Consider the following 23,372-nt stretch of genomic DNA (forward strand, 5'->3'; position numbering starts at 1 on the left):
TTCATCTCCTGTGTGCTCTCCTTCCATTCCAATCTGAAGCATCACTTGTTTTATAGACAGATGTTTTCAGAGCACCTGGTTCACTTTTGTCTAATACTTCACTGAAATGCAAGTCTACTTGTCAAAATACAAATTTTTATTTTAAAAACTCTGTTACTGCTACAGTTTTCTACCAAGCAGAAGGGAATCTGTAATTTCTTCTGATTTTATATAGTTTAGCTATATGTCCTACCACTACTCTTTCTAGATTACTCATAAAAATTCATTAGCATTTTGATGCTTATGAATAAAAATAAATCCCTAACGATGTGCATGGAAGAGAGGGAGAAGCTTCAGTAAAAGCAAGATACAACCAGCAGCAAAGCTGGGGAAGATCCATGAGCACAGTATTTGTTACCTGTGCTCACAGAGCTCTCTAAAACTGCCATGTAGGGATACATGGCTTTTAGTACATGGCATATATTTCTCTCCAGTGATTCATTTAAGATGGAGAAATCCCAGGGCTTCTAATCCATTTCTTGGAAGGCAATGTTGATGTTGAAGTAGCTGCTGGTATCAGGCACTTATGAATGACCTTGGTCCCCACCCGAGTGTCCAGCCCTCAGGAATCCCAGCATCACAGCTCCTGGAGCTTGGCCATGGGAGATGAAAGGAAAACGTGCCCTGTCCATAAAGGAGCAGAAGAGTCCCTTTAATACTGCACTGCTGATGTTTGCAGGGTGAACACCACGGGACTAGAGGAAACACTGGAAAAAGAAATTGTCCCTTAGCTGCCCATTCCAAGACCTCATACTGGCAAGCTGTTAAACAGAAATCTCCCTGGTGTTGAAACATATTGTCATTCTATCTCTGAAGCAGCCAAATCACACCAAATTATTATAAAATATGTCAGAATTAATCCCTACTTGAGGCAATTTTCAAATTTTAAGTGTTTTTATATTCACCTAAAGAAATCTTTCTTGGACCATAAAAATACGTGAGCAGGACATCTTACCCAATTTGTCTTTCTCTCAAAAATTAACTAATATCCTCGAAAATATGATGTCCTGTAGTGCTAAAGCTTTACATCAGCTAATACATATTGTAACAGGAATTCAAAAGAAGTGGACTGAGGCATCTCAGTTACTCAGAGCCCTTGCTCACATGTTTTTCTTATTTAAATTGATCCTTGCCTGAACCTGTGTCAGAAAAATCCATTCAGGTAACTACAACTTTTACTCTGGTGGCACCCTAAGCTCTGAGCAGGCATGAGGCATTATGTGAGTATCAAAAATGATAGATCCTACAGGGAATAAATGTTAAATCCCTATTTGAAAAGAGCATTGCATGTTTTTGCTGCTTGAAAGGAGCCTCCAGACTTCTAACTTGGCCTCCCAAATTAATTAGCTCTCCCGTTTATGAAACCTGCTTCATGATTTCACTGCAGGAACTGTTCTTTGAGTAGCTACACATTTAGATTGGGAGGGTTATTCTGCAATCGATACCATGGGATTCACGTTCCTTAAACAACAGAAAATATACAAACATGTTTTTATACATTGTTTTTAAACAGTGTGTAAAAATTTTATTTGCCAATATGTTTTTTTTATAAATTCACAGCTATTCAAATACCATTTCTAAACAATTTGATTTTTAAACACAAATGGATTTCTGTGCTCTGAAGTTACCTGGTGACACAGGACAGCAGAGACAAATGAACAAGTAGGCAAAAATGATTATTACTGTCATCCCTGCATTTTTAAACACAGATGAGGAGGCCCAAAAACCCTGGGGATGCTACCTAGATGTGTCTTAAACATCAGAAAACAAAAACAGAGCAGCAGACACAACACTCAAAACCAACCCATCCAAAGAATTTGTTTCCCTTATCCCTCCCAAGCCCATCATTGGGAACTACAGTGGTCATTTTCACACAGGAGGAAAGCCAGCCCAGGTGATGTGACAGGAAGCATGTATTTAATCTCTGGACCATTATAAACTTGTCATTTGAAGCACACAACCACTAATTTAGGCAGAACACTGCATGAATCAAGTAACTTAGTGGGAAGTGTGTGTACACTACTGCATGTGGCACAGTAAACAGAAACAGTGATAAATTAGACACACCATGTAACCATTTTAAGGATTAATTATGAATTAAATATATTTAAAAACTTAAAAATAATCTTTAAAAATAAAGGACAAACAATCAAGACAGCTCCCTGCACAGTGGGTAAGCATAGCTGACTTATTTACTTACCTGTTACAACACCTTAATGGATCTGAATTTCCCTTCTCTCCTATGGCTTGAGTGACAACTGACTAATAGGATTACAGGCTCTGTTCCAATAATACAGCTCAGCTACATGCCAGCAAAAAATGACAGCCTAAACCTGAATTACATGGCCTGGGAATCCATCCAATTATTAACTAAAGTAACTGTTATTACCTAACCTAATCAAAGGAGAAGCAGCTGTTAATCTTTGGTGGCCTGCAGTGTAGTAGCGGTCAGACTGGATGGACTGTCTTTGTACTTGACTCCTCTACAGACAATAATTATGTCCTTTGTGATCAAGAAGGAAGGGCTTCCTAACCTTTCAGACAGAGGCAGCAGATGGGGAACAACTGTTTGTGTGTTCATTAACAAGATAGGGTAGATTTTATCAGGGTTTGGCATCTGTGGCACCCTTGGAAGCACCACTTATCCGAGGACACAAGTATGTTTGGCAAATTCTAAAATGAGCAGACTAAATAGAAAGTTCAATATGATGTTTTCATCTCATTATCTGACATTTGGTACAGAAAAATACACACAGCTCAAAAACAGTGATTTACACATATGCCCCATCCTATCCAAGGTGGCCAACAAAGAAACACATGAAAAGGCCAACTGGCCTGTGCTGGTACTTGGCTGGCTTTTGTTGCACTCATCAAAAAAGTCTTATAATGTGAACTGTGTGCTTCAGAAATAAAACCAAACTGGGGGAAAATGCTGCTGAATTTATACAAGTCAGTGGGTAACACAAAGTAACACAGAGGGAAATAAAGCCAGCAACACCTATTGGGTTGTGTGTTCAATATTCCAGGAGAGAAGCGAGACCAAACCCTGTCCTGCACCACTGCTCCCCTCTCTCTGCACAGGGCACTGGCAAACTGCAGCACTTGCAGAGCAGAGGAGGTCAGAGAAATCGGTCTCACCAGGAGGCAAGACAGAAGTGTCACTTAATTTATGCTGGGGAAAGTAAAAATCTGCTGGGATGACAGTGTGGAAGGACCTGAATGAGAAGATGTCTGATAATGCACAGGAACAGCTAATATTTGGAAGCTGAAATCAAATGAATTCAGGTGAGAATAAAATGGGGTTTTTTAAATGCCAAGCATAATTAATGATGAGTATAATATACTTAGCAAATATAGTCAACTCTCAATCATTTAAAGTTTTTAAATCAAACCTGATTATCTCCTAGAAAAATGTGATCCCAGTTAAATCATAATTTATTAATTTGGTGCAAGAGTTATTGGGTGAAATCCAATGTCCTGGACCAAAGTACTCACTTCCATACATCTCTCCTGTTAAAGTGTTGTTATTAGTTAATAAGTAGAGCAGAATCAGAAATAAAGCTGAGCTTTAACCACTGAAATGATTTAATGCCAGCTTTGCTATCTCTGCTCTATGTGACTTTAGCTCATTTTGACTACTTGAAATATTTTTTAACTAACTGAAATACTCTGGTGTAGACCCTCCGTCAAAGACAAACATCCAAAATAAATATTTTCATGTAGGCTAAAAAGGAAATTTAGAAAAATTATTTTTCCTTCATTAACCTAAAGAACATTTTCTGCTGGTCCTGCAGAATGTCCAAATCACAAGCTGATCTGGAAAGCCCATTTGAACATAGCTCAGGAACTAAAGTATTTCAGAAGAAATTATTTCTGAATGGAACCCAAATACTTCAAAACATGTTCACTTCTATTTCTGGAAGAACACATTTGTGCAACTCTTATTATAAACTGTTCATTGATGGAAGAAATAATAACTAATTAGTAAAATATAGTTGAAATCCATCTTAAGAATTTTTTTCTTTCCTTTTATCTAGTGTTTGAAGATTTTATCTAAAATGCCAGGGGCTAAGAAATGCAGTTCAAAGCTTGCTTAGAAAAACAAACCAGACAACTGAATATTGGGCTGGCTTCTCTTTTTTTTTTTTTTTTTAAACCTTTCCTCTCCCTTTAAATAAATACACAAGTTTATCTACATGTACATACAAACCCATGGACACATTTGTGACTGTAGAAAATCTACATTCTTTGAGTAGTTCTCCAGACTTTATACAGTGAAAATCCCTGGAGAGTACACCAAGGTAGTATCTTCTATTAAAACAGGCAATTTTGCTCCCTGCAACACTTCTCTTTAGTGAAATTAGTGTAATAATAATCCCCCACTCCATGTGAAAAATTCAAGCCAGTTTTCAAACATGTGTGAATTCATCCACAATAAAATTTCAACCATTGAATATCAATGAAAACTAGTTTGGAATTAAAACATGAGCCAGAACTGGCTAAGTGTTGTTTGAGTTGGAGGGAGGCACTCATTCCCATCAAAGAATATTTCTCATGTATTTGTATGCATTTCTTCTTCCTGCACTGCTTATGGGTTTAAAGCCCCAGCAAGGGAGGCCTTGAGAAATGCTCCATCCCATTTTGCCCTGCTCAGCAAAGAGCAGATTCTGAAGCCTGAAAGGTGATTTTGAAGCCTTGAAGGAAAGGCAGCTGCTCTGTCTGTGCGCTCCCAGCTCAGGTAGGAGCGGAGGTTCCCTGGCACCTGCTGGAGAAGGGGCCTGGGGAAGGTGTTTCACTCCCTGCACAAGCTCAGCACCTGCTCATGCCCATGGAAAGGTGCCTCTGGCTCCTGAGCCATCTGGGTAACACTGGCTTTTTACCTCCACAGCTCAGGTATGCCAATTGCAACTTCACAGCCTGGATTTAGCACAGAGGAAGACAAATACCTAAGAACAAAAAGGGTGAAAAAGCAAGCACTTGATACAGGGTTCAAATGCAATATAAAATGAGGCTCACCTTACTTTTTAACTGTATCAAAAATAAAAGAAGAGGCATTTTTGATTATCCTATCCAAAAGTCTACTATTGACAAGTAACCTAAAAATTCATTCAGGCCTAGGGACAATACCAATACTAAAATATTGATTCTTAGGCCTATCCTGAAAACACTAAACATCCTGCACACATAAACTTAATTTCTGTCTATGCCATCATATACTTAATTAATTTCTCTGCTTGCAAACATCTGCCCATATTGTCAAGTCAAACCAAATTCAATAGGACTCCTTACTAACTCACTGTATGATCTAATTGAACAGGATGAGCCTTATTTACACAACTTCCTTCTGAGTTCTGCAGTGGCTTTTCAGGTCAGTAGTAAAGTCCCAGAGAGGCATCCTCTTGTACTTCTGTTGACAAGGACAGGATCCTCACAGTCCTAATTGTGAAGCCACAAGAGTCAGTGAAAACCATAAAGGAAAGACAGGTAAAGGTAATCCAGTGAATTCCATGCTCTCTGTTCAGCTGCTTTCAGCCACGCCAAATAGCATTACAGGAAACAGACAATATTGCTTGGAAAAGTAAGAATTATTCTCACACATATCTTGAGAGACAGCACTGAGCATTGCAGTACTTGTGCTTATTAAAAATAAATGTTTAGTCTATTTATAAATAACAGGGCATCTAGTAAGTGCATCAGTTAAAGGAAGAAATGACAAATAGAGCTTTAATCAGAGGAACAACTGCTCCTGGATCTCCATAGATGGCTCCATTAGCTGAGGCCAACTTGACTTTTTCTGATTAATCTCACAAATAAAAGTTCCCAAACAGCTAAATAGAAAGCAAAATTACATGATCTTGTACTGTCCTCTCTCAGCATTTATTGGACAATGAGTTGCCCAGTGAGCAGGGAAGCCAGGTCTCTCTGAACACTGAATCTGACAGGACACTACTGAGAGCTGTCAGCCACTAGAAAGCAGTTTTTTTGATTTCTGCTGAACCCAGACTATGAAAACCAGTGCAATCCAGCCAAAGTGAAGATACTACAATTATGTAGGAGAGGATGTATGGAGAAGGAGCAGTGGCTGCTTAAAGACCTGAAGTCAAGGGCACTTAACTCTAAACACAGCTTTTCACCCTGATTGCCTTGGGTGCTCTCTTGTAACCAACCTCTCAGACCATTTGCCCATGAGCCCATGTGCAGGACAGGCACAAAGCACTATGGGGCACAGGAACAGGGTGGGTTTGTGAGGTACTGCAAACATCAGAACAGACCATGAAGGGCTCTGGGTGATATGTTCTCAAGTCAGAAGTGATGGTCTCAAATACTGTTGAACTTAAAAATACCTCAAAGAAAATATACATATATATATACCATCAGACCAAATAAACAAAAACTTCTTTAGCAACCATACTAATCATTACTTTACTGTGATTTCTAAACTGGCCTCTGCTATTGGCAGAAATGTGCCTGAGTAGGGAGCGCTCCTCACTGAGCAATCAGTGCCTGGGCTTTAATGACATTAAAACATATCTCTTGTCTTGTAGTGAAGGAACTTTGCATACCCTGGAATGTATAAATATCCATTATATCCATTCTGGTATGATGTATTAGTTCTACACTGACGTAGAAGCCTGATCTGACAGCAAAAAGCCACAATTAGTACAACACTGGAAGCTGACAGCATTTAATTACATCCTGCAGCAGTTCTCAGCTACACTCACTGTGCACAGAAATTAACCTCCCAATAATCTTGGAATAAGAACACTGCAGAGCTTATCTGTGAACTCAACTTGCCTTTTAATACCATTTCCAGCAAACAAGTTAAAAAATATTCTGTGACTGACCCCTAGTAACAAGTTCCTATTTATATGTTCATCTTGGGGAAAAGGTTAATCCACAGTTTACAGAAACTCTGGGCAAAGGAATTATTGATGAGATAAAGCTGCCTTGCCCAACCTGCAGCACACAACACACACCTGACCTGTTGACTTCTTCCAGGCAGTGACAGGAAAAGGCTGTTAGGGTGGGAAATGCTGTCCAAAGAGCTCCTGCTGTCTTTGACCACAGCCTCTGCGCTGGGATTATCAAATCTGCTGCTGCAGTCGATAGAGAAGAGGATGTTTCTACTCCAACAGCAGCTTGGACCATCTGCAGATAAACTGGTAGTTACAGGACAATGCTGACAGTCCAGGCTTTGAACACTGCTGAATCTTCTTCTGTGTTTGAGTGCCACTGGGCATCACTGGCACTCAGTGCTGATCATCTAGACATTAAAATTCTCTAATTCTCACTGTTACAGGCTTTAAAGAAGTGAATTAATTCTGAGGAGGGTTACTTACATCTCGTCTTTTCCAACAATTATATCTGCTTTATCCTTTCTGGAGTTCATGCTCTGATTCAGATTCTGTACTTAACACTTGCAACAAAGGAAGTATAAACACAGAATTCCCTATGCTACTTTCTGTGTTGGCAAAATTACTACATTTTCAGTGGCAATATAAAAAGTTACAAGGGAATGAATTCTAGTTTTAGCTGGTAAAAATTTTTAGTTTAAACATATTAGTTTTTTACTTTTTTTAAAAAAAATATTTTTATGTTTTAAAACTTATTTTTATGTTTTGTAATTCAATACTCTTCCTAAAGTTTGGATTTTGAACTTTAAGCTGTTTTTAAACAGTTATAATTCAGCTTTGATTAATTACTTCCCTTCATGTTACATCACTGTAGCTTTGGAACTGGCTACTGCAGGAGTATTTTGAGTTGAAAAATGAATGGATGTATTAAAACATTAATCCACTATTTCCATAGAAATACATCATATGTTTAGCCAAATTGAACCTTAAATTTTTAATTTCTCGTTGTAAGAAATAAGAGTAGCAATTACTTTCCCAGAGAACAAAACCCATAAGGATGAAAGCACAGTTAAGATGGCATGTGGGTGTTTATTTTGTCTTTTAAAACTTTGGCTAGGAAATGCCTTCTGCCTGATATAAAAGAAGGCTTTTTGGTGTAAACCAGTGCACTGTGCTTGAAGATCTTCACTTGGCCAAGAGCCAAAAGATACAGGAGAGAAAGGCAGAGGTTGCACCGTGACAGCCCCAAGGGCTCCGCAGGGCCCCAAGGGCATCACAGGAGGAGGAGGAAAGGAGCAGGCTCAGGGGGTCTCCAGCTGCTTTCACCCCCAGATATGGACGTGCCTTCAGCTGTGGCACAGCTCAGCCCTGCTGCTGCTGCCCCAGCAGTGCTGCAGCCCAGCTGCAGGGCTGCTCCAGCGCTGCAGGGCTGCTCCAGCGCTGCAGACAGACACCCCGTGCATCACAGGGACAGCACCAACAGCCATGTGCCTCTTGGATCCTGGGCATGTAAGTTGCTTCCTTCTGAAATTAGTACTGTGCATATGTGTACTTCTATTTTTTCTGCAGAACTAATTCTCTGTGTGATTGCAGGTTTAAGTTTTGTCAGGATACACAGTGATTATCCAGGTAAGTCCCCTGTGCACCCACACCAGGAGACAGCAGCTGTAAGCAGCTTAGCAGGAGAAAGAGCTGTGCGATTTCCAAGCACAACGGTGTCTGAACCTGTTGTCAGAGAGAAATTCTACTTCTAAATAGATTTATAGCTTGTAAGGAGATAAAGGACCGCTGTTGTTTCTGCCACTGGTGTCCTCTAGTGGAGAGCTGAATAAACGGTTAGGGAATGGGCTGATCCAGAGCCATTCTGCCAGGAACACCTCCCACTCACAAACCTGCCAACCAAGGTCTGCAATCCCAACCACGCTTCTCACTGCTAGAATAATGCTTAAAGGTAAACCTTTTACAGCTTCCCTCAGCCTAAAAAATGAATGCACTGTAAGGCTACAGAGAAGAATGTATGTTAAATTATATACAGATACTGTGCCTGTGTGTGCATGCATGGATATACATAAGATCACAAAATACAGATGATGTGGGTCAAGCCACCGGTTCATGATTTAGGTAAACTCACTACGACAGTAATTTTCACACTTTTTCATATATAATGCTTTTTTTGACTTATGTAAGATGGTGACAGATAGGCTGGCAATTCTTTCTTTAAAGGCTATACCACTCTGCTACACCAGGAACACACAGTTCCTCGGTTGCAAGTATCAGCAGCACCAAAATTAAATGTGCAAGAGTTTGAGAATCTCAGTTCTCACTGTATTCTTAAATATACTTTAAGCAACAATACTGAGTCTTTGTAACTAAGTATTTGCTTTTAAAATCTATTTTGTCTGTATATATATGTCACATACATATTTATATACACATACTTACACAGGGCAATTTTAAATCTCTGTAGAGATATTTGAAGAAACTTATCACATGTTCCATTTAACATTGCTTTTGTTCCATACATTAGTTCTCCAACAGTTTTTAATTTTATTGTTTCTGTTTCTGATGATGAAGAGTTTGTATTATTGGGGGGATTGTCCCTCTTCACCCTGGCCATGGTCACTATCCCCAATAGGCCCAACAGTTTAGAGAATAAAACATAAATAGAGGGCCTGAGTATGTTGTTAGAGCCAGCCATTTCTGACAGTCTTTACAATGGGATAAACACTGTCTGTCTACAGTCCCCATGTATTTGAAAGCTACGACAAACATTTTACTGAAATGTAAATAACTGACATCACCACTGCTCAAACAGGAGGCTGAAAAATCTCTCTAAAAATCCCAAACCCCAACACATTGCCTGACACAAAACAAACCATTAATGGTCACTGAGAGAGCACATTTTAGAGATCATGAGCATTGAGACCCTTTTTTTAGAAAAAGGATTAAACTACTGCAGTCGATTACTAGCTCATATTCACATATTTTTCAGTTATGATACCCTTCTCTAAGGAAGTAAAATTTCCCCCTGAAATGTTTCCAGTAAGAATATTATTCTGAATTAGTAATGTAAATAACCATACTTAACCTATTGTAAGGCAGCTGCTTCTAGATTTGCATGAAGAGAGCTGGTAACTATAAGCACTGTGGCCCAATTTATTAAAAGCCTCCTGTTTTATTTTGTGGTTCCATTTTAATCCCACACTTTAACAATTTATTTTGCACTCGCTATTATTTACTGAGATTTTCACAGCACGTAGAGAGCCTGAAGGAGATGTGGGACACAGCTACCCTCAAATCCATCCAAAATCATAGTAAGTTTTATGAACAGAAGCAGTGAAATCTTGTTTGTAGGACTTTGTAACTTGCGAGTATATGGGAGCCTCAGCTGTACTGTTTGTGCTGGGCCACAGATCAAACCCGTGTTTGATACAGGTTTGATTTCCTGCTGCTGCCCTTTCCTTGTGAGCAGAGCTTGAAGAGCTTCAGTCAAACCACTTAGTTAAAGGAACCTTATCACTCGTGTTGTGATGGAAATCTTTCTCAAACTAGTGATCAGTAAGAAGTATCATATAAAAGCAATTCCAGTTAAGCAGATTAATTGCTGCCCTTGAATCCCAAAAATCATGAGGTTCCTTCAGAATCCTACTGAATCTGTGTGCCATAGCCCCAGTTGGATGGACAAGAGACACATTAAGGGCTTGTCTAAATGGCACATGTAAGTGTTGTACAAATTTAACTGGAGTGATTTAACTGCAGTGTTTTAGCTGCAGCTGAGCCAGGTGAAAAGGCCACTGCCCTCAGCTGCTGTCACCATCCTTCCTATGGCAACACCCTGCCATGTCCCTCAGAGTAAATGTCTGCCAATCCTGCCCAGCACAGACCTATCCAAAACCACACAGGACACTTCTAACGTTTGAAAGTAGAATTTCCAAAACCTGAAGACAAACCCATCCCTCTATAAACAAATTTTAGGAAGAACTTTAGGGAAGGGATGTTCTGTCAGCCAGTGTAAGGATGACCATCCGAGAGGCAGCAACCTCTGACCCAGGTCAGGGTCACAATCTTAGAAATGCGTGTACAGCTGAGCACCTAATGTCTGCACGGTTGACATTTTTGAATCAGTAGGTTTTTTTAATCAGCAAGTTTTTAATCAGTATATATCATCTCTTTACATTGTAGGGAAATGATGATATAAGCATAAGCAGGTTAAAACTAGCAGCAGTCATACTAACAGGATATACTGTTCTCAATATCCTGGTTCCTAAGAGTTCCCTGTTACTTCTGTGGGAGTGCTCAAGGCAGACTCGTGCAGTTACTCTGGGATTCCTTGCACATCTGAAACACACGGTTGCCCTCGGTGATGGATGTGTAAAATTAGTCCATCAAGGAATGAACATGCATAAAATCAAAAGAATCTTGGCAGGACAAGTGCTCTAGCCCTGCCACTCCAAACATCAGCTCTGTCTTCTGTAAGAGTTTTTCTTTTAGCATCAAAGGCCCATTCATAGGAGATCTTAAACTGAGGGTTATCAGATCTTATTAAGAGCTTGAAGAGTCCCATATAACATCTGCCAACCTCAGGCCAGGGCTTTCTGGTAAAATTTGCATGCATTCTGCTGTTGTGGCTCCGTGTGTGTTTGTTTTCTTAATGTACTTTTAAACAAAGTAGAGGTGAAAGTGAATACAGCTTCCTTCTAGGATTTCTGCCAGAAAGGATGAGATGCACAAACACAAGGTCTGCCTGCCAGTAATCCAGAGCACACCCCAAGCAGCAGCAGTACCTGTTGGACACACCTGGGGGACAGCACAGCATACACAACATTGGGATTTGTGCTCCTTGCCTCCTACCAACACATGGCCTGAGAGGCAGGCCATTTAAAAAGCCTATTTAAAACCAAAACCACAAGGTGGTTTATGACTTTAGAGTACCTCTTGTGCATATTTAATTTAAAGACATGTGACAAGAGTCACATGTTTCAAACAGCTAATGGCCACACTCCAAGTCAGATCCTCAAAACCTGCACTTCAATTTGCTTATTCTTCGCACATCCTTTTCCAGCTTCGGATACAAACCTACTACTTTTGTAAAGCTTCATCCAACTAAGCCAATGTGGGCGTATCAAGAAGTGTCTAGAGATCTAACAATCACTTGAAGCAAAGCAAAGCACATCTCTTTCACTTGTTAGTACTCAAAATATGCTGTGTTGCACGGGATCCAGTAGCAGTGAATGAGGAGCAGGTAAGATGCGGCAATAAACAGCCAGAACTCCAAAATACACAGTGGTTAAGATGCATCTTAGCCTGAGTGAAATTTCTCAAATCTGAGTATCTAGAGGATATATAAACCATTCAGTACATTAAACAAGCACTTCTTGCTGTATTAGTGGAATTACTTGGCCCCAGGTGCAGAATGTGCTGTGTCCAGCAGAGCAGGAAGGCAGAAACAAGAGAAAGCATGACCACAACAACCATGCAGGCATGCAGCACCCTAGAATATTCTCACACTATGAAAGAGGTTCAGAAGTGAGAAAAAGCTTTATTCAGTACAGTGGAAGACATAAGATGAAGGCTAAGTCCAAACAGAAATTGTTAGTGTGATTTGACTGTACCTGGAGGCAAATCCCACTGAGACAGGGCTGCAAATCTTTTGTGTGTGGCTTTTTTTGTGATTCAAGTTTGCATAAATATTACACCCCACCCTTTCAGGCTGTTTCAGCACAGTCATGGAATTTCTAATGAGCTGAATAACCCTTCCTTCTGTTGAGAAATTAAATGGTATATATTTGTCTTATTTACTGTTACCAACACCAGCTCAGCAATTTTTAAAACCAATCTTTTTTTTTCCCCTGATGAGCCTGAATACATAAATTTTTCAGGCAGTGCAAACTGTTAACAAAAGAAAAACCCAGTGTTTCACAGTATGACTGAAAAGAGGGATTTTGGATAAATTATATTTTGTAATAGTTTTGCAGGACTTCTTGAGTGTAAGAAGAGTTTCTAGTAAGTGGGAAGGATCTATTGTAGTGAACCCTGTCCTCCCTCAGGGCAATTCTTTATTTAAGCCAGGCCATTAGCAAGGGTAAATCAATGTTATCAGCTCACAGACAGTGACAGCTTGTGTGGTTCCCACTCCCCCCTTCCTTCCCCCCCATTAGGTTATATTTTTATGCTCTCCAGGGAAATTCAATTAACAGTGTCAGTCTCCTCCTCTCAGACCATGACTGACACCATCAGGGCTCTTTTCAGTGCCCACTGACATGTAAGATGTGTCTGCTGATTTCTGACTCCCAGGTTAACAAGAGAATTCCCATCCCCTTCTGCAAATGACCATGTATGATCTGTGCTGTAAACACAGCAACAGCTACTGAAATCAATCCTTCTTGACCTTATTGATCAGGACACTCAGAAAAATACTTCTGCAGTGGCTCAGTAATGTTTTAGGAGAAAAACCCAAATTAACAACAAAATAACCCATGTCTATTAACACTATCAAATTTAGTTTTTCAATTCCCCACTGCAAACTCAACAACCAGCAAGAGCATGTAAACAATTAATGAGTAACACTTAGCTGCAATACACATCTCATTTTTAAAAATCTCAGCAGATGACTACTAGTAAAAGGCTGGATACAACTCCACATTTCAAAGAGTATCCAAGGATTATTTAGTTAACTTTCAAATATATTCACCTGTTCACAGTAGTCATGCAACATGATTTCTGTATTTTGAAATCAATAAAAAAATAATTTTTCAATAATTAATGGAAACATTGCAAAATTTGAAAATGGCAGAACTCTTTCAAACACACATGACCAGCTCCAAGGAACCACCAGAACACATGAGGAGCCTGTGCATCCCAGGCAGCCTCCAGTATTTAGAAGCATGTGCCATTAACAATTGTGCTTTCCACACTGACTAAGCTGTGAAAGCATCAAGCAGAGCTCTCATTTTCACAAACATCAACTCTGAACCACAATGATGCCACCCCCTCCTCAGATTTCATTAATTTGGTTTCTTCCAGAACTAATTCTCTTTATGTCTTGACTACTGATAAGAAGTAGTATTTTCTAGTGGTTGAAAAGAGAACAGAACATAATATTCCAGCTGAAATTTCAAATAGTGTGGTCTTAATGGAGCTAAAAACCATATTGTAAGTCACAAAACATTGTGGCAGCAGACTGACCATGAGGAAATAGGAAAAAAGATGCAAAAGCTGAGTTATCAATAAAAAAAATTCCAACATTTACCATAAAGCAAAACATGCTCTACAATCATATCACTTTGAAAAAGTTAGAAACCTAGAAACACCTGCATATATTATACATCATACCTTCCTCCTCCAGTGATGACCCACTGACTTTGCTGAACTCTGGCAAAAGTCAACAGATTGGTGCTCCTCCAGCAAACCTGGATCCAATTCTTTCCTTTATTTTCTGCTAATTGGTTTGGCCCTTATTGTAAAAGCTGTTGGTGGGTAAGCACTACAAACTAGATGACTGAAATGACCCAGGTTAAAAACAATCCTCAGGAAAATACAGGGGGAAAAAATGGAAAGGGTAATAGCAGACACTGCTTGTTACATGGAGGTCATTTATTCTTCAATATCTCACATTAAACATTCCCAAATCCAAACTGATGAGACTTGAAGGCAAAACAATTTATAGGTTAATCATAAGTCACAATACCTCTTTTTCCAGAATCCGAGAGATCTCTCCTAAAGTCCTGTCCAGACCAGGAACTTTGTTGTTCCCCAAGGAACAGCTATCCTGCATTTGGAGGTGCTTCAGAAGGTCTTTTGCCAATCGCTGTAACCTTCAAGAGAAAACAGAATACAAGGAGTAGTTAAAGCAAAAACTCTCTTATTAACTTGCATCTTTGTAATGAACCTCTGGTAACAATATGGGAATCATGAAAATCTATGTTAAATTTTGTTATCATCTATTCTGAATAGGATGCTAAACATCCAAGGAGATACAGTCAGCTTGTAGTGACATTAGACTATCTACTCTTTCAAGGAAACAGCACAGATACAGAGTGAGCAGTACAGCCATAAAGGTGCTTTATTAGCTACATTTGTTTCTGTTTGCCTATTCCCCTTCCACAACTTATCCTGCTAGTTTTTGCCACCCTTATTTTCAAATGGTTTCACTCATATTTAAGATGAGTAAGTGAAATGCAACAGCAGGACTACTTGGCTGATTTCTTATCGGCATCATAAAAGGAATGGCTCTTCAGAGCTATTTAAATATGAGAAAAGCAATGGCTTTGCAGCCTACCTACCTCAGAAAGGACACTTGATTAACAAGGGTTACTAATGAAGTCAAAATGCTGAGGTGGGAATGATGTACACACATGGGTTAGGTTTCATTTCAGTTTTACACATCTGCACCTGGGCTGTTCACCTGTGCTCTCCTACTCAGAGTGAGAATGAGGGAACATACACAGTGCCAGGGCACAACTCTCACACCCTAAGGTCCAAAATACACTCGGAGTTTATCCTTCTGTGCCTCGACTGTGAAGGTGGAGACTTCTCCCTCTGTGGGAGCAGCGAGGCAGAGGAGCTGAGGCTGCCAGAGCCCCTTAGCTGGAGACTGAGAGCAGTCAGGAGGAAGTGTCATTCTGTACTTGCCATGGATTTGGGGTCACTGCCTCAGTGTCCCCTCCTGGCTGCTCTGAGTGACAAGGCTCAGGGCTTGCTGGACCTTTGGTTTCATCTACTGGGCAATCTGTGCTGAAATGGGAAACAGCTGGTAACTGAGCAGGAGGAGCAGCAGACACTGCTGGGACTGGAAGGCTACACATAGAAGCCTACAGGAAAGAAAAAGAGGGGAAGGGTAACAATGCCCATCATAAAATGGGAGATATCAGTGTAAAAGAGACAGAAGGCATTCACAAAGTGACCACTGAGTATAGGCAAATAAAAAGATTACATTAACCAGTCTGCCAGAAATAAGACAGGAGATGGAATGGCTGGAGAATGTATCCCAATAGTCACACTATATTTAAAAAAAAAAAAAAAAAAAATTTATATATATATTTTAAAATTCCCAATATCAGAATACTAATCTGGGGAAGAATAGAGAGTTTCCATTTAATCAAGGGACAACAGGTACTCAGCATCTTCTCTTTGAAAAAATTAGGAGCTTCATTAATAGTTTTCAAGACATACTGAAGATACATGTATGTTCTTGAAGTACAAATAAAAATGATTTGTAGAATTCTGAGTCTTGGACTTCTTATCATCTGGTCAACTAAGCCCACTAATATACAACCAGGATTTTTCTATGACAAGAAAAAAAGAAAAGATTACATCCTGATGAGATTTTTCTGCACTGCTATTTCCTCTGTGGAAAATGAGGTTGGAGGAAACCTCTGTCTATCTCCATAAGCCATGAGCTAAAATGGGAAACAAAATTAAAAGCCAAAGCCCAAATAACTGCAGGATCTGGACAGTAAATCAAAAGACCACAGCACCAATGAGAAGTGGAACTGCTGCAGTCCACAGGCAGAGTATTCTCACAGAGTGGGATTTAGAATGGCTACTGCCTTGGCAATATCCTAGCACATGAGGTAAAAAATACTTTATTTATTTGGTACATCTACCCAAATTCCATGGTTAAAGCATTTATAAAGCCCACCACCTTATAATGTAACTTCATCTGACAAAAGAGAACAAGACAGGTTTCCATTTGCTTCATTTAACATCACAGGAATGGAATTCCACCAGGATTAACTACAGAGGCTGAAGAAAGGCATTTCCCTAATCTCCATCGGGCATCAGCATATAAAATGTTTAAGGTTTATCAAAATACTACTCACAAGGAACCAAAGAGAGCATAATCATATTACACTGAGCCTTCAGCTGACACAACTAACACAACTGTCTTTCTCTTCAGTCTGTTAAGATGCTCCTTAGATTAAACATCACATGCAGTTTCTGTCCTCACTTTAAAACAACCTGTACTAACTCCCCAGGAAAAGCTTCCAGCTTTCCATTACTTCTAGAAGTATTTCTGGACACTTTTACGAAAATTCAAACTTTCTTAGCACGTGTTCAGCATCACAGAGCAAGAAACTGGAAGAATGAATTTCCAATTCTGCCACATTAAACAATTACCTCTTACATCCTCATATCCTACTGCAGGGAGAGTCTTCTGCCAAATCCAGTCAACGGATGCTGTGTGATCACACGGGGAGGAGAGGGGAAATAAATATTGCCTCCTCCCACCCAGTGAACCTTGGAGAAATTATTTAAATATCCTTCATACTGACTTCTTGGCCATGTCAGAGAAATAAAAATAATTTTTAGACTGTTTCAGTAGACTAGAAATCTGTGGAAGAGGACTTGTGCTTGGATGCAGGATTTGCCATTGCTATGAATGGATTTAGAAAGAGAGAGCTCTTTGTACACACTGGACTCCTGGCACACTCTAGGTATGCACTGGGGATTACTGGGATATGGCATCCACACTTGATCCAGTGACTCTGGAAATACCACTGAATCCAAATCCAAACATTTTAAGACAATTAATTAGACTTCTTTCTATCCCCCAATTTTCACTCCAATGCTTAATAAGCCATACATGGAATGATAAATAATTAAAACTTTACTATGAAGGATAAAAGAGAAAGTAAATGTTTTTTTTCCTTAAATTATTTACATCTCACTTATTAAGGTTTTAATACTCCTCACAAACGGGTAATTCAGAATGAAGAAGAAATATGAGAAGGATGTAAGACCCTGACTTGTCTTGGAATATTACCATAATGTAAACTAATAAATTGTATAGTCAGCAAATACAGTATCGGATCTTTTTGCACTGCAAAGGAAAGCAAGAGATATTCATATCAAAGGTTTTTAACTTGGGCTAAATAATTTTAGCAGCTTTAATGTATTTTACAGGCCAAAGGAAAAATATCTGTCAGTATTTCTAGGCCACATTTCATCTCCAGAAAAAGCCAAAAAGCCTTGAAATAGTAGCATCAATGTACCCAGCACTTGCAGGTTTAACCCAATGTCTTGGCTGTACACTGATGTCCAGGGAAGGATGGGAGTGGCTGGGCTGGCTGCTGGGCAGCTCCTCCGGGAAGGAGTGGATTCTGCTCCCGAATGTTCCTGCCAGGGCGGCCCTGGTGCCAGCTGGAAACACAGCCCCCATTCTGGGACAGACAGACAGCCCCAAATCTGGGACACACAGCCCTGATCCCTGGGACACACAGCCCTGGATCCCTGGGACAGACAGCCAGCCCCAATCCCTGGGACACACAGCCCTGGATCCCTGGGACAGACAGCCCCAATCCCTAGGACAGACAGCCAGCCCTGGATCCCTGGGACACACAGACAGCCCCAATCCCTGGACACACAGCCCTGGATCCCTGGGACAGACACACAGCCCTGGATCCCTGGGACACACAGACAGCCCCAATCCCTGGACACACAGCCCTGGATCCCTGGGACAGACACACAGCCCTGGATCCCTGGGACACACAGACAGCCCTGGATCCCTGGGACACACAGACAGCCCCAATCCCTGGACACACAGCCTCAATTCTCCCCAAGGCAGCTGGTGCTGAGGGGAACTGAGGGCAGCTGTGGCACCTCCTGCCCTGCCCCAGACAGAGCCGTGGCTGATCCCCAAACGCTGCCCCCAGCCCCGCACGTTCCCCGTGCCCCCAGTGCCACCCCTGCACTACAATCCTTGTCCTGGCACATGGGGCACCCTCGGGACACTGCCATGGGAACACGTGGGAATCATCCCACAGCGGGACACAGCCCCCAGCACTGCCAGACACAAACCAGCTGCAGTTCCATGCACCTTGAAATGGAAATCTGAAACATGAGGAAAAATCCCTAGAAATACTGTTTCCTCAATATATTTATCTAAATTCCCATGCAAATGTTTTAATCACTCTCTGAAATGGAAATCCACCGCCTGCCCAATCATACCCCTGGTATTTCTCTTGCTTTAAAGTTTACCTGAATTTTACTTTATTTGCACTCTGGCTCTTCTACAGTTTCCAAAACATTTTGGAAATTAAATTTTGTCCAAGTACTTCCAGTTTCAGAGACTGTCTGTTTTTTTCCTCAGTAATTGGTATTTTAGTATAATATTTTATAACTGGCCTAACTGGACTCTAAGCCTACTACACCAGGAAAACCTACAAGGTGAGTTTGTCCTGTGAATACACTAATACATAATAATGAAAGAAAGTACTATATTGGGACAGACATTTAGCTTTGGGGTACTTAGAAAGAACAAATGTCAGACTACATTCCCATGTCCTCTGCAGCAGATTCTTATAGGAAATAGTATTTCTACCTCTTCTTTTTGTGCTGCAGTCTGTTTCCAGGATAACACTGGTTCCAATTTCCCTACTATCTGAAGTATCCCTTTACAGTTTTAAAAAAAAAAGGTAAATAAAAAGAATACATTAAAACAATTCCTTGCTATGTGAGGAGAGACTAGATAAAATATTAGACCAAGAGGTTAAGCTTTCCTCCTGCAAACCTGCTAATTCCCTTCAGGCACAAGGCAATCTTTCATTACTTTAGTTTCCCTGTTGTATTGAAGGATGACAATTATACTTTGCTGCCTGGATATTTAACACTGAAACACATGGCCTGCCTCTGCACTAGAAGATACCAAATAGATGTAAATAACTCTCTAACTCTGTGAAAATGTTTTCCTTCCCTTTTCAAAATGTGCTCCAATGGACACCTGAGAATGCTGTAATGGACACCTGACACACCTTTTGCCGTGTTATCCTAGTACAATGGACACTAAATAATTACTCAGATCAGTTCCCAGAGAATATGAATACTACAAACCCACCAAGAGTCCACCAGTACTTACAAAATTACCTAAGTGCCACCAGGGACCAACCAGCAAATGCACTCGTGAAAGGCAGGGAGCAACACCTGGCTGCCCCAGCTTACAATGTCCACAGTCCTTTCCTTGAACATCCCTCTTGGCACATGGAGTAGTTCAGAGACCAAAATACCTACCAAACAAGGCAGTATTTGGAATTATCCCACCCCTCTCCCTAATGCACACAATTTTTTTTAACAGATACTTAAAAACCCAACTGTCCCAGCCATCTTTTAGAAGTAATTTCTATGGAAGAACTCCTTAGAGCCATTTACAATCCCAGCTATGAATCAGTGCTGTACTACTGAAAAAAGGATACACACTGTCTGTCACAGCAGGATAAAGCCTGTCTGCTTATTGCTATTAATGTACTAGCAATGTAGAGCTTAGAAAGAACTTGGATCAGTGTTTCATTAGTGCAAAAGGTTTTACAAATCTGCAAACCTTCAACTAATAAGAACCACTGAAACAGTCTATCAGCTGCATCATGAAATCAGTGGTCTCATAATATTAAAGTGGCCTAATCTTAAAGGTGATCTAAAAAGGCTTTTTACCTGCCAAAGACTAACTCTGGTTTCTGTCTTTCTTCTGTAACAACTGACAACGTGACTAAGAACTAAAATCAGATAAAGTTGCATTCCATAAGTGGTTCTGGTTGTTTGTGAAGACACTCTCAGTTTGGGAGTAGACAAGTGGGTAAAGAAATGTGGCATAAGCAAGGAAGCATAAAAGAAAGAGATCTTTATTTAATTCAAAACCACATTGCTTCTGTTAAGCAAATATATAAACCTAGCAATTGTGTCCCATTTAAAATAGAATTTAAAAAGGAACTTCTCAATTTTTAAGCTCCACAGCCCACTAAGTCAAAAGATATTTTTTGTTCATTGGTATACTTCCACTCCAATTTGGGTACATCAAACCTTCCCTTGGGAAAGACAAAAAGTCTTTGCATTTGTTTTGACCCAAACACTGCATTTAGCATGTGGAGTTTTTACCCCTTTGTTCTGTGATGGGACTTTTCTCAGTATCTGTGCAGATCTCCTGAGAGCTGTGCAGACTCCTGGGTGGCAGCAGTTTGCTCAGCCAGCTTGTACCCAGCCAGGTACAAGAACAGCTCATCACAGAATACCTGTGCAGCACACGGTGTTCAGGCTGAAGAGCCAGTCCTCCACTGCTTGCACAGCTTCTCAAGGTAATCATGCTTCACACCTACTGCTGTTTGATCCTTTGTGCTGACTCCTCTTCCTGCTGGCCTTGGTTAAGTAGGATCCATTACTTAGTTCCGTGTTTTCCTATTATTTTTCTCTATATTAAGACTAGGTTGTGGCATATAAACAGATACAGTCTGGGTTAAAACTCTTGCCTCATAAAATTTCTTGCCCTCTCATCCTTTCTCTTACAGAAAGAGATAATACTTCCCTATTCTTCCGTTTTGTTATATGTGTTGTGCAAAGTAAACATATTTTAACATGTGCTTCTGGTTGACTCACAGACACTCTTCTACTTAAAAAGCCAGTTCAGACTTGAGCTCACATTTTTACCCCCTTGATTTCAAAGAAACTCACAAATATTTAAGCCCTCAGAGCAGGTAAAAAGTTGTGTAGTTATGGAAATAACAATAACTATGGATCCTGAAACTATATTTTAAAAAATTTAGATGTAAGCAGCTGAGAGATCTCTAGGTTTCTACCTGAAGACTGCACAGAGACCTCCCAGATCTGTGATAGAAGTGAGCTACACAGTGGCTATCACTAGTTCACACCTAAAAGGATATGACCCTAACAGAGGCAATAAAGGAAGAAACTAAAAAAGCAGATGGAACAGAAGATTCTGCCTGAAAGCAAATGAACAATTAATTACATAAAGAAAAATGAAAACTGCAAATTCAGGATCAGTCAAAAGATTTGAAAACATTTTTTAAAAATTTAAAATCTGAGTTTCTCTCGTGCTACAATTAATACAGAACTGACCAAGTTACATCATTGATAATCTCAGAATTTAACACTGAGACACTAGAGCTTATTAATATCTCCAGAGTTGAAGGCACACATTTCTACTTTCTGATGACTAGAACCTAATATTTTATTTTCTAGCAGCAAAGAAAAGCAAATCACAAAACCTACAAATCTAGAAGTCTCAATATACCATGAAATTAATCTTGCAAACAGAAGTGCTGATGACAAGAAATGAAGCCAACTCCTTCCCATGTGTTTATGCAGGTGTGCCATCTGCTGGAGATGGGTAATTTTCTTGTGTCAAACCTCAGTGATGGATTTTTATTATTTTAAAACACAACTAAGATTCAGCAGCAGTAGTCAAGCTTTTAAAAAGTCTATGTAAAATATACTTGCATACAGGCTAGTTGTATGTACATCAAGGAGGTCTAAACTGCAAGGATCTGAACTGCTTAACCACCAGCAACTTGAACAAAATGCCACCTTCCTCAGCAGTTTATGAGTGATGGAAACAACCACAAAATACACAGGGTCTGGTAGAGGTTATTACCTCAGTCTGAAGACAAATATCCCCAATCTGGAAAGCTGCTGTAATTTTTGGATGAGGGTTTTTGACGCCAGCTCTTGAGACCCCACAGCTCCTTGACGGATGCTACAGACTACCTAAGCCCAGCTACCAGTAAGGCACACACACCATCTGCCCACTGGGAATGGATGTCTTAGGAACCTTAGAGCAGAGCAGGCTGCATAATCCTCTTTACTAATCTGTTAGTCTTTTAATCTTTCCCCATTTTTGGCTTAGGATTCTCTTGGGCTGGCTGTGCTTTCCTAGAGCTGCAGGAATGCAGGTAACCTATCAGTGAGCACCTGTGTGAATCCTGTCAGGGAGCTCCCCACATCTCCCTGCATGCTGCCTTAAGGATATTGAGTTTGGTTTCCCTAGAACTTGGCTCCAGCTTTCCCCTGTGCTCCCTTGTTCTGGTACCAAGAAGAACAGCAAGCAATCACCATCCATCTTTTCTGTGCCATTTGTGACACTGTAGATCTCTACAACATAATCACATAAGAACTTCTTCCCATTGTCATGTTTTCCTGCAGGAATAGTACTAGTTTACTTATTTCCTAATACATAAGATATACCTGAAATTATTACATATTTCCCTTTCTGCTGTTTCTGAACCTTTAGCAATTGTAGCTTATCTGTTCGGAGACAGAGAACTATAACTTCACATCCAGTCCAAAAGATGTAAATGACCTGGGTATTTGTACCTGATGACATTTCTGTTCTGTTTTTGCTTGTTTCTAAGTAATTTTAATGAAGGATTTTTATGAGCTGCTGAGTACTGAACTGGTATTTTCCAGGAACTACCTATCCCATCTCCAAATTCAAGGCCCACACTTCTTACGTGAAGATAGAATTGAGTTCCATCTTCCCCCTCCAGTGGGTAGCACCCAACACATGCTGGATTCCACCTGCCATTTCTCACCTGCTCACATAGTCTCTTCAAAATGATCATTTTGAATAAATTGCCAGTTCTTGTCCCAGCTGTCCTGAATCTCTGCATGAACATCACACTGTCGCCTCACTGCTGGCCCTGTTTTTCCAAGTCATTTGAGAACATGTTGACCATCAGAGAACTGCATAACTTTACT

The 23,372-nt window shown here is 40.2% G+C and overlaps 1 protein-coding gene across 2 annotated transcripts in view; it reads right to left on the bottom strand.

Moving 5' to 3' along the window:
* SCAPER (S-phase cyclin A associated protein in the ER) overlaps positions 1 to 23,372 on the bottom strand; it is a 133,171-nt gene that overhangs the window by 52,305 nt on the left and 57,494 nt on the right. For both annotated transcript variants that reach the window (XM_086849343.1, XM_023934234.2), the window contains exon 23: positions 14,581 to 14,707. In XM_086849343.1, the coding sequence (XP_086705469.1) occupies positions 14,581 to 14,707 (127 nt within the window). The remainder of the gene's footprint in view (positions 1 to 14,580; positions 14,708 to 23,372) is intronic.

The sequence above is a fragment of the Cyanistes caeruleus genome, chromosome 13 (assembly GCF_971803275.1).
Source record: "Cyanistes caeruleus chromosome 13, bCyaCae1.hap1.1, whole genome shotgun sequence".
In the NCBI taxonomy this organism is placed as follows: domain Eukaryota; kingdom Metazoa; phylum Chordata; class Aves; order Passeriformes; family Paridae; genus Cyanistes; species Cyanistes caeruleus.